A 12,789-nucleotide genomic window follows, 5' to 3' on the forward strand; every position below is an offset into this window, starting at 1 on the left:
TGCAAGCAGAATTCATACATTATAGTTGTTCACATGGCTTTAAGGAAGCCATAGGCTTTCTGAGAATGATTTAGTTTAAAACATTTGAATGATGAACCTGTCATAAAGGCTGGATCTGGATTTGATTCACAGCTGTTCTGTCTGTCTTGGGAAAACTATTCATTAGTTCACTGATGATGCTATGACTGATAATTCTTTTTGCAGATTTCACAACTATTTCTGTAGATAGGCTTTAAATGAGGAGAGCTTAGGTGTTGTTTTAGCAACTAGGCTTTTCCTGTTGACAAGCTAAGGGCATTGGCCCTTGCATTCTGTTTTAGCCTGATATTTTCATCTTGGAGGCAATCAACTGAGAAATACAGAAGGCTTAATGTCATTTTCTGTTGGGTGGCACAGTCTGGTTTCTGTTCTTGGAGGTGGATGTGGAGCAATCAGAAAGTGACCCAAATCTCAGAGGTGGCAAGCAAGAAAACCACAGTTTAATGAGAAAAGTAGGAGTTTTCATAGTTTCATCCACTTGATCGGAAAGATTACAATGCTTTTATGTTTATACGTTCTCCTATCAAATTTGATGTAAACTGTGATACAGATAGGACTTGTTTCTGTATAGCCACTTACTTTCTGAAAAAGTTTTTCTTGAAGAAATTCTACAGCGTAATCTTTTGGTTAGTTTTGCATTACCACCCCCACCCCCATCCCCACCACCACCTCAGTTAATAAACAGGACTTCTTAGCTGAAGGACTCAATTATTCTTATTCTCCATCCATTTTCCATAGCTTAACAAGTTATTACACAACAGTTGGCCAAAGAAAGAAAGGGGTGGTTGGACTTTCTGTTTACAACAGAGTCTTTGCTTGGACAGTTACAAGACCTCTGCAGACATGTAATGATTAAGCCACGAGTCCTCTTTTTTATATTGTCCTCATTTCAGCTTGAATAGAGTTAATTTTCTTCCTAGCAGTAGGCATAGTGCTGTGTTTTGGATTTAGGATGAGAAGAATGTTGGTAACACACTGATGTTTTAGTTGTTGCTGAGTACTGCTTATGCTAGTCAAGGACTTTTCAGCTTCCCATGCTCTGCCAGGTGCACAAGAAACTGGGAGGGGGCACAGCCAGAATAGTTGATGCAAACTGACCCAAGGGCTATTCCATACCATATGACGTCATGCTCAGTATAGAAACTGGGGGGGGTGGCCAGGGAGCAGCAATCGCTGCTCGGGAACTGTCTGGGTATTGGTCAGCGGGTGGTGAGCAATTGCACTGCGCATCGCTTGCTTTATATATTATTATTATTATCATCATTCTTGTATTGTTATTATTATCATTACTGTTTCACTTTATTTCAATTATTAAACTGTTCTTATTTCAACCCAGGAGTGTTTCTCACTCTTACTCCTCCGATTCTCTCCCCCATCCTATCAGGGTAGGGGGAGTGAGCAAGCGGCTGCGTGGTGCTTAGTTGCTGGCTGGGGCTAAACCACGACATATATGCATATTTATGTATATGTGTATATATGTGTGTGTGTGTGTATTTATAATGCATGCATATGTATAAATATGTATTTGTGTGTATGTATATGTGGACATGATTTATTGGATTGTCCTCATGCTGGTATTATGCTAGGCAAATTCACCCTAACGATTCATACTCCATATTGGCTTTTCAAAATAGCATGTGAAAGTATCAATATTCTAATACTAAAAACTTGGGGGGGGTGTGCCTTTTTTACATATTAGCTATATAGGATATCGAACAACTTTTAAATAAAAGAGGCTGCATGATGAGTTGTAACACAGTGAAAATACCTCAGAAGCACAAGGTCCTGAAACTAAAGGGGCTTGTTACAGAATGCTGTCTTATTACTTATTTTCAACTATGTCTTCTTTTCTCTTAGATTTCTTCTCTAGTATCTGTTTTATATTGTATCTGCTGCTATGTTTATATCCAATCTTTTTGTTCAGGTTGCACTTTTTTTTGCATTGTCCATGAAGGAGATATTTACAGTTTTTGTAGAAACGCAGAGGCTGCATTGATGGGATACATATACAGAATGAGTTTTCTGTCATTGCCAAAGGTCCTCTTTAGAGTTTTGTGTTCAGAGGGGCAGCCATTCTGTAGTCTTCTGAAAGAAATTGTCTTTCTTATTCTTTTCCTTAATATATCTGAAAAAGACGACCACATGCTCAGTTTCACTCCCCACATCTTCAGAGGCCTAAAGTCTTATAATACTCAAGAAAGATCCTTAGAATAATCTATAAAACAGATTTATAATCCATCTGTTCAGTGTCTTTTCCTTTTACAAGTAGTTGCAAATAACTTCTGAATACGATCAGCAAAGGAGATTTTAGGTGTGGAAAGTATGACTATGCAAGAATAATAGGAAAACAGTCATGTCTTGAATAATAACTCAAATCTCCTCCTTAACAGAGGAAATTGATCATGTTTACTTTTCATAAGAGTCCAGGTAAAAGTAAGGCTGGGGGGGAGAGTTAACTATTTCTACTTTTTTTTTTTTTTTTCATTGTAATTAAATATCACTGAATCATTTAGGTTGGAAGGTGTCCTGGTTTCAGCTGGGACAGAGTTAATTTTCTTCCTAGTAGCAGGCATAGTGCTGCGTTTTGGATTGAGGATGAGAAGAATGTTGATAACACGCTGATGTTTTTAGTTGTTGCTGAGTACTGCTTATGCTAGTCAAGGACTTTTCAGCTTCCCATGCTCTGCCAGGTGCACAAGAAACTGGGAGGGGGCACAGCCAGAATAGTTGATCCAAACTGACCAAGGGCTATTCCATACCATATGACGTCATGCTCAGTATATAAACTGGGGGGGGTTGGCCAGGGAGCAGCAATCGCTGCTCGGGAACTGTCTGGGTATCGGTCAGTGGGGGGTGAGCAATTGCATTGTGCATCACTTCCTTTGTATATCATTATTATTATCATTATTATACTGTTACTATTAGTATTACTATTTTACTTTATTTCAATTATTAAACTGTTCTTATCTCGACCCAGGAGTGTTTCTCACTCTTACTCCTCCAATTCTCTCCCCCATCCCATCAGGGTAGGGGGAGTGAGCGAGCGGCTGTGTGGTGCTTAGTTGCTGGCTGGGGCTAAACCACGACAAGAAGGGACCTCTTGAGATCATCTAGTCCAATCCCCCTGCTTGATCAGGGTCACCTAGTACTGGTTGCCCAGGACCTCCTAACGTCGAGTTTTTAATATCTCCACAGATGGAGACTACACAACGTCTAAGGACAACCTGTTCCAGTATTTGACCACACTCACAGTAAAAAGGTTGTTTTGTGTGTTCAGATGAAATTTTGTGTGTTTTAATGTGTGCCCATTGTCTCTTGACCTGTTGGTGAGTACTACTGAGAAGAGCCTCTTCTTTATTCCCCCATCAGGTATTTATACACATTGATGAGATCCCCCTGAGCCTTGTCTTCTCCAGGTTGAACAGTCCCAGCTCTCTCAGCCTCTTCTTATATGAAAGATGTTCCAGGCCCTTATTCATCCTTTGTCCCTATCCTGATTTGCTTCAGTAAGTCCATATCTTTGTTTTACTGGGGAGCCCAAAACTGGATCTCCAGATGGGATCTCGCCAGTGCTGAGTAGATGGGAAGGATCACCTCCTTTGACCTACTGGCAAGGCTCTTCCCAATGCAGCCCAGGGATCTGTTAGCCTTCTTTGCTACAAGGGCACATTGCTAGCTCACAGTCAGCTTGCTGTCCACCAGGACTGCAGGATATTTCTCTGCAGAGCTGCTTTCTAGATGGTTGGCCTCAAACTACTGTTGCATGGGGTTGTTCCTCCCCATATGCAAGACTTTGCATTTCCCCTTGTTGAACAGCATGAGGTTTCTCTCTGCCTAGTTGAAGTGTGACAGAAACCTCTGGTCTATCAGCCTCTCTTACCAGGTTTGTATCATCAGCAAGCCTGTCCAGGTCATAAATGAAGGTGTTAAACAGGATTGGACCCAGTACTGACCCCTGGCATGCATCACTAGTGACTTGCCTGCAGCTGGACTTTGCATGACTGATCACAACCCTCCTGGGCCCATTTGTTCAGCCAGTGTTCAGTCTATGACACTGTCCACTTATCTAGCCTACACTTTGTCGACTTGTCTAACAGGAAGTTATGGGAGACAGTGTCAAAACCCTTCCTTAAGTTGAGATAAGTAACATCCAGTGTTCTCCCTTCATCCATTAACCTAGTCACCTCATTGTAGAAGGCTATAAGGTTGCTCGAGGAATATATAGTACTGTATTTCCAGAATGCAAACTATTCTTGTTATTTTTAATATGAAGATTAAAATACTAATATTAATTAGTATCATAATGTTAATTTTTTAATGTGCAATTTCTGTCTGAAGAGAAAATTCTAAAAGCCCCTCTATGAACGTTGTATGAATTACTGTAAAACTGTGGAAAGACTGCTCCTTGTAATAAATTTTTTAATGCTTTGGAAAGAAGAAAACACAGGGGAACACTTGCTGCAGACCAAACTCCACACTGAAAAGATTCTTTAGAATATTCTTCTGTTTCAGAGATAAAGTACCTCAGAGCTTTGCCTTAGAAGATTCCTCTCTCCACTCCGCAGTTTAAATCACAAGAAATCTAATATTATAATGTCAAATAAAGTCACACATTTTCCTTAGGACTGAAGAAGCTACACCTGCCCTGAAAAATGTCTTCAGAACATCCTAGTGTTGGTATGAAGTAATGCACACTGCAGTGTTTTATGAAGAAAATGACTGGTAATCAGGTCCAATTAACACTTTTTCCGTTGTTTGCATTGCTGTTAATTTAATAACTAAAAAAACCTTAATTTGAAATTCTGGTATAAAAAAAGTACTATTATTTTGGTCTCATAGCTCACTGCATGCATAAGCTGGGCATTTCCATGACCAAAGTGATCCAAAATTGCAAAAAAAGGCTCTCACAGAGCTGGAAAGTGGACCTGTAGTCATAATTCCCATAACTGTTTCTCTGTACTTGCTCCCTTTTTGGATTTGAATGTATGTCATGTTTCTTGAAATGCTGCTTTTAATATCTGTGTAATAGAATCTGGCTCAGCAGGAGAGAAATAGTTACCCTCTATAATCACTGAAAGGTTTTACCCTTTTTTTGTCATTTTGATATTGCTGTTCTGCTGTTTTCTTATTAATTTCAACAGTTTCTTATTACAAGTATTTCTGTGTTGCTGCTTCATCATTCCAGTCTTGCCAGTTGTTATCAAGTGTTGAATAAAAATATGCGAAGTCTCATCTGCATTGGGATGATTGTGAATGTACATCTCGGGGCAGAACTTAAGCAGTATTACTAATGCCAGAAGCACAGGTAGAAATAGGGTGTAATTGTTTCAGTACTAGACACCACCAATGAGGGGCTCCTCCATTCTGGTTATCCAGAGTACTGGTTCTGTTCAGTCCAGGATTCCTGTTGGGCACTCTCTTCACAGTATTACTTGTAGCTTTTTTCAGTACATGATGGAGTACATCTTCTGTTTCTTTAGCTCCATTTGATACTCCCACAGTGCCTGCACTTGTGGGTAGGGCATAAAAATTGCTTATGAATACAAGTTTGTGGTGCAGTTCAAGCTGCATTTCTCCACTGTTGATGCCATTCATCTGTACCTATTTTAGCGATATGGAAGCTCTAGCATAGGCAGGAAGCGACATCCTCTGCTGTTTTAAGTACCATTCACGGGACCTTCTCTCATCACAACTACTTAAAGAAGTGCTTGTAATAAAACCAGCGGTTAGTGGTCCATCAATCATAGAGTTTCCAGTGATGCTAGTACTGGGGAAAGGGAACTGCTGTGGCAACAGTAGGAAATCCCAGTAGTGTTGCTGGAGATGCTTAGTAGTGATGCTTAGAGGTAATGCTACAGCTCAAGAGTGAGCTTGGTGTTGTGCCGAGTACTGTCGAGGGAGTCTTTTTCCATGCAGGACCAAGCCTGAAAGTGACAAAGATACTCAGATTAACTGCAGCCTATTAGAACTTCACCCGGAGCTACATCCAGGCATATTGGTTCTATGCTGTAAACAAGATTCTGTATGTTCCTCTTTTCACTGATAAATAGTGGACTTCAGTCTCCATCACTGTTTAATCTAATGCCTTGTCTTGGTACTAAACTCACTTAGAAAAGCTCTTTTCCACTTGCTAGATTGTTATTTTAACTAGGGAAGTATTCTATCGTGTGTCTCCAAAAGGCTGATTTCCATAGCTTATATGTGGTTTAGAACACTTCAACTCAGTGGAAAATAAACTGTTTTTTAAAGTGGCAAAACATTGCTCTTCACAAAAGGGCAGTGTCAGTAGATTTTGTGGAATTATTGCTGTACACTGTTGTCCTGGTTTCAGCTGGGATAGAGTTAATTTTCTTCCTAGTAGCAGGCACAGTGCTGTGGTTTGGATTTAGTAGGAGAAGAATGTTGATAACACACTGATGTTTCAGTTGTTGCTGAGTACTGCTTATGCTAGTCAAGGACTTTTCAGCTTCCCATGCTCTGCCAGGTGCACAAGAAACTGGGAGGGGGCACAGCCAGAACAGTTGATCCAGCCTGACCAAAGGGCTATTCCACAGCATGTGACGTCATGCTCAGTATAGAAACTGGGGGGGTTGGCTGAGGAGGAGCGATCGCTGCTCGGGAACTGTCTGGGTATTGGTCAGCGGGTGGTGAGCAATTGCATTGTGCATCACTTCCTTTGTATATCATTATTATTATCATCATTCTTATATTGTTATTACTATCATTACTATTTTACTTTCTTCCAATTATTAAACTGTTCTTATCTCAACCCAGGAGTGGGGCTTTTTCACTCTTACTCCTCCGATTCTCTCCCCCATCCCACCGGGGCAGGGGGAGTGAGCGAGCGGCTGCGTGGTGCTTAGTTGCTGGCTGGGGCTAAACCATGACAGCTGTCTAAAGTCTGACTACGGCTAGGATAAGGACAGTGCATTGCTTTCAAGGACACCTGTGAGCCTCTGGGCAGAGCAAGCACTAGTGGAGGCAGGCTGGGTGGATCAAGTGAGCAGAGCCCTGCAGTAGGACCGGGGGAGCTGGCTCAATGAGTGGTCACAGGCAGCTCAGTCCTGACTTCTGTGCTACATTCTTCCTCTAAAAGAGAGGCAATAATACCTATGTAATGTATTTGGAGATTTTGTGATGACAATTCCTGTGCCAGAGAGATAATTTGTATCATTCTCAGGTGGAGTAAATTGACTTCAGTTCAGTCATTACTGAATCCAGTGCAGCTGTAAAACTTTAACTAAAGAGTTGGATCCAAGTCTTCACTGTAGTTCTGTGCAAATGATTATGAAATTTCTATTATGGAAGAGATTCTTGAGATGAAACTAGGGTTTGGATTGTGAGACTAAAGGACAAGACCCTCCTGGTCGTATTACCATTAGAAGCCTAGGAGTAAATCTGAAGAGGAAAAGGTTGTTTTGGGGTGAGATACTGCTTTAACTCAGTTTTGCTTTTTTCAATCCTTATTTTATTAGGATTATCAGGGGATTTCTTGCGTTCTGGACGATACTCTGCTCATACCATCAATGGTGCCTGGTCACCTTGGTCTCCATGGTCTCAGTGCAGTCGTGACTGCAGTAGAGGTATACGGAATCGCAAACGGGTCTGCAGCAATCCTGAGCCCAAGTATGGGGGACTTCCTTGCCTCGGCCCATCTCTAGAGTACCAGGAATGCAACATTTTGCCTTGTCCAGGTAAGAGTCAACTGAAATGAGAGAAGTGTGTGAAGATAAAATAACTCATCTTTAAGGCTATATCTTGCAATAGTTGGTTTGGGTTTGTTTTTTTTTTTTAGTTGGTGGGTTTGGAGTTTGTTTTGGTTTTTGAATAAACTACAGCTCAAATTTACCTTTATAACATAAATGGGTTTGGGTAAGATTCCCAAGTGGTGTCAATCAGTTTATCATCAACAGTATTAACAGCTATGTCTTTTTTCACTTGTGAGACTTTGACTGTAAAAATATAATTTTAAAATTACATTTTAAGAGGAAAAAAACCCATAATAAATCTGGCAAGACGTGAGAAATCTGGCCTCATCTTTATTTAAACTCAAAAGATAAGTTTCATCACAGTGGTTGCTGGCATTACATCTGTGCTAGCTTGTAAGTGTAGAGCATCCAGCAAAGAAGATTCACCTGATCACCAAACTAGATGGTAACTCAAGCACGCCATAAAGATTGTTCTTGGAATCTTGAGCTTCCCCTTCACTGAAAGTCGTTTTATGATTCTGTAAAAAGGATTACAAGTAGAATATATGTTTTCAAGAAACTACTTTGGATTATAAATCGTTGTATCTTAGACATTTGGGGGGAAAAAAAATCTTGGTTTCAGTCACCTCTCACCCTTCATAAAACAGACGTCCAAATTCAAAGGCTTTTGAGCTTTGCAGAGGCTTTGTGGAAAAATAAGGGGGAAGGACATAGGAGAACACATGAAGAAAAGAAAGTGTAATTGGAATAGGAGGAAAGAATTCAAAGTAAGAAACAACAGAGAGGAAGAAGGATCATGACTGAGAGACTCAGTTCTTTCCAGTATCAACAAGTAAATTTAGAAATAAGTTTTCATACATCTTTAATTGTATTAATTATGTATAACAGTGCTGTATATTTTATTATTGAAAACTTGGAGCTTTTGGCATTTATTCAAGTGTGGACCTGAAGGATTACTATGGCAATATACATATTACATATGTATATTACTATAGTAAAACACACACGGGTGTATTTATCTATCTCTGTATATATCTATATGGTTACAAGTTAAAACTGTGTTCCCTGTGTTTGGGTTTTTTTTTTAATATGAGTATTTTGTCCAATCTTATCATTGCAGTGCTTTCCCTAAGCTTTGTAAACCCTTTGACAGTCACTGTCCATTCTCTGCATCAGAATCTAAGCAGTAGATCTGTGCAGAAGACAGGGCTTCCCTTTCAGGAGGACATGTTTCTTGAAAAACATGCTTCCATCTTGAAGTATGTTTTGACAGATAACCCCACAAACCCAGCGGCTCTGTGAGCATTCTGGCTGCTCAGTGAAAGTGAACTTCTCTGCAGTTTTATGGCTAACAGGAACAGTAGGATTGCTTGGCAACTTGAATGCCTCAGGCAGCCCCCTGAGGCATTCAAACCTCCAGCTCTCCTGCTGGTGGGCACATCCAAAGGGAATTTCTGTCAGGGTTCCCTGCTTCAGTCTGGGTGAATGCCCATTGAGCCATTGAGGTTCTGAAAAAGGCGCTTGGGCACAACAAGCCAGCACTTTCTGGTGAAATTTCCTTGCTGGAGGAAAGTAGCTTTAGATGTTCATTGTGTAGCTTCTCTATTTGGCAGTGTAAGCATCTGAGGAGATCAAGGGAAGAGATTACATGCTTCTTTCTGAGTTTAGAGGCATGATCAGTGAAGGGTGGCCATGTTGTCTACGCCAAGCAGTGTGAGAGAGAGGTGAAAGGGAATCAGCAGAGAACCAACAGTTGGCAGAGAATTATAAAACTGTGTCCCAAATCTTCACTGCATTTGCACAGCCCTAGTGCATGCTCTGATTCATTAGTTCCCGAACTGAAATCATAATGCCTTGCTTCCTTCTTCCCTTGCAAAGGGAATCCCTCTATAAGACACTGCCTTCAGCTTTCTTTGAAGCATGAGAGTGGTGTGGTACTAGCTAACAGCTCTGTTCACAAGCTTTAACATATCTGATGGTATTACTATACTGTAGTAACTGAAGTGCATTCATAAAATGTGCCCAGATTGTCTAGAAAATGGGGCCAGATTTGTTGTTCTTCCTTTGCTGTTGATTCTTAAATTAAATTCTGTCTTGAATTTTGCTGGATTTTTTCAAAGTTAAAATAAGTTAAAGGTTTTCAGAAATGGTATTTTTAATTAGCTCTGCAGCTAGTACACTGTTATATTTTTTTGAAGGAAATTGTTCCAACCAGTAAAACACATAGTTTTGCAGACGTGTGATGTAGAGGCACTTGTTGTTTATGAGTTAGCCAATACCCCAAACTAAAATACATGAAGGTGTAAGGCAGAACTTGAAATTGTGCTTTATGTAAAAATGATTCCCTCTTCTGCTGTCTCTGAATTTGAAAATGTTTTTAAAGATCAGTTGGTATAATGTGTGGTGGGCCTTTCTGAAACAAGAAGGAGTGTCATAATATATCTACTAACTTTCTTCAAAGACAAGTTTCATTTTTCTTTCTAGTGCAAAGCAAATTTGAATAAAGATGTAGAGCTTGAATGAAGTGTTTAGATGTATGACAGCCTGCGAGGAATCACAAAGTTCCTCAGCTACAGAACTACTGTTTGTAGACAGAAGGGCTGCTGTATGTGAGGAGATTTTGTTCTGACCTCGACCCGAAAGTACTGGCCATAGTGCTAGAAATAAAAATGCAACAAAGAAGAATTTGATGCTTTCTAAGCTTTACCTGAGCTCCCTTGGGGTAAGGACAGCTTCACATGCTGCCTGCTGGCACAGAACTATTTAGTTACGGTCCGGTCCAGTCATTAGCTTTTCAGAAATATTCTGGTTAGTAGGAAGGGGAGAGATGGCAGCCATAAAGAAGCCTTCCTGCTAGTGCAGGCTCAGGTTCTGCTTTGCTCCCTGTTCTGCTTATTGCAGACAGGATCAAAGCCTTATGATGTAAAGTGCTGAGAAAGGCGAGTGATGGAAAAATATACGGAGCAGTGCTTAACTCATGCCAAAAGTCAATAGGACTTTACGCTTCTAAATCAATTAATCTCTGCTCAGTGTCATCCTGGAAGATACTAAGTGCTCTGAAGGACTAAGACAATGAAAAAGCTCATGGAGCTGTCACTGAGTGTCCAAAGCTCTCTAGTCTGGTTAAGTGTCTTGCAGTATAGTTTTAAATATACTTATTAATATATTAATAGCCAGTAATTTATGGCTAAATGTGCTGCAGGAACCCAGAACCTTAAAAAAAAATACTGAAGGCATCTAGAGCCTGCCTTCAGCAGCTACTGTTAAATCTTTCTTGAGCCTGCAGAGGAGAGAGAAACAGTGATATTTTTCCCACAGCTTGTAGCAAAGTAAATGGTCCACTGACATGCAGATTGATAGCAGTCACTGGGCAGATTACTTTTCATTCATAGTATTTGAAGGCTGAATATATAATAGTAAATTGAACAGTGCCAGAAAATTGTCAGAAATTGTACCTAGGCCCGGGAATATGATTTGTCTGTATTGTGCAAGTTTTAGAATGATCATTCATACAATTTTGCCTTCAACTAACTAGCACTCTCCCAGATAATCTACAGACATAATTTGGGAGTCTGTGTAGGGTAAGGCTTGTTCCCAGTACTCAATTTCCATGTGGCTAAACTGCTCTGAGGGGTATGGTAGGAGAATTTGCACTGTCTTGCACAAGCAAATTATGCTTTGGCCCTGTGCCTCAGCCCCTTTTTTATGGCTTAGAGATGTGGTGAATAGAGTTGAGCTGGCAAGCACTAAAGAGCCTCAATAACTATGGAACAGATCTGTGAATACTTACTGACATTTCTGTTTTCTTTCAGTTACTAATATCTGGTCAATATTAAAGGAATCTATAATCAGACATACTAGGGGTTTGTTATCCTTGGGGACTTGTGAGATATTTACATTATGAAGAGAAATAGATGATGAAGAGAAGCATTGTTTGAATGGTAAATTCTGCAAATTTACAAAAATTACAGGAATTTACTAATTAAAAGACTTGTTTGCCTGAAAATAATAATAACTAAACGTGAGGAATTCTGCCCTAGTTCACAATATTACATGTCTCTTCAGTTATTACTGTAGGAAAAGACAGCTTTTTCTTAATTTCTGTTTTGTTTTATTTCTTCTTGTTTTCTCTTTTATTCTTTTGCACATAGAGACACTTGACCAATGTGCCTTAATCAAGAGTTTAAAGCATAGCTACATGAGTGCCATTGAGTAGCATGAGCTACAGGAATTTCTATTCCCTTTTCTTCTCAGAGCATAGTGATGGATTAGAGGGAAGGGACAGTTGCTGTCTCTTAGATTTGAAATTCTGATACTTTGTGACAATATTTTGGGTTTTTACCAGTTTCAAATTTTTATTATAGTAGTTTCAGTTTGGTCTAGTTACAACATTTTGGCTGAGAAGAACTGAATAAATTAATATATCACTAAATGTGCTAATAACAATAAAGAGTTTCAGATACACAGAACTCCCTGAAAGACTGCTTAAGTTATTTATGCATCCCCTAAAGCCAGTTATTGCTTGTTGGGGTTTTTTTCTTCATTATTGCTTTTTTTTCCCTCCTATATTTTTTTTTCCTTGCAGTCATACTTGTCCACAAGGAAATTGGAATACATTTAAAGGAACAGACAAAATTTGTCCTGCAGTAACTTCCTAAATCAGAGGGAAAAAATTGCTCCAATCTAATAAAGCTTGTCTCTGAGGCTGCTGAAGCCTGTCTCTCCATGTGCATTGATACCTCTAGGCTGCTTCTGTAGCCAGTGAGGAGATGGCTGAACTGCCCTTCAGAAGCAACTGTTGTTTTTCTAACTTAAGAGTCTCAGTTACAGATTCAAACCTGGGTTAATCCTTAGATTTTGCTGTTGTAGTTTCCTTAAAAACATTTGTTTGCTTTCTGTGTTTCTGCACTGCACTATGTTGACTGTTTTATCCAGCATTGCTTTTATGAATAAAAGGTAACTGTAGCATCACAGAAACAAGAGTTTTCTCTTGCAAACTATGATGTAGAAATTGCTCTTTCCCACACTGAAACATATGCAG

The 12,789-nt window shown here is 39.8% G+C and overlaps 1 protein-coding gene across 1 annotated transcript in view; it reads left to right on the plus strand.

Annotated features, from left to right (window-relative positions):
- SEMA5A (semaphorin 5A) overlaps nt 1-12,789 on the plus strand; it is a 246,221-nt gene that overhangs the window by 216,042 nt on the left and 17,390 nt on the right. The window contains exon 16 of the mRNA XM_075705196.1: nt 7,515-7,733. Within this exon, the coding sequence (XP_075561311.1) occupies nt 7,515-7,733 (219 nt within the window). The remainder of the gene's footprint in view (nt 1-7,514; nt 7,734-12,789) is intronic.

This window comes from Pelecanus crispus, chromosome 2, assembly GCF_030463565.1.
Source record: "Pelecanus crispus isolate bPelCri1 chromosome 2, bPelCri1.pri, whole genome shotgun sequence".
NCBI lineage: Eukaryota > Metazoa > Chordata > Aves > Pelecaniformes > Pelecanidae > Pelecanus > Pelecanus crispus.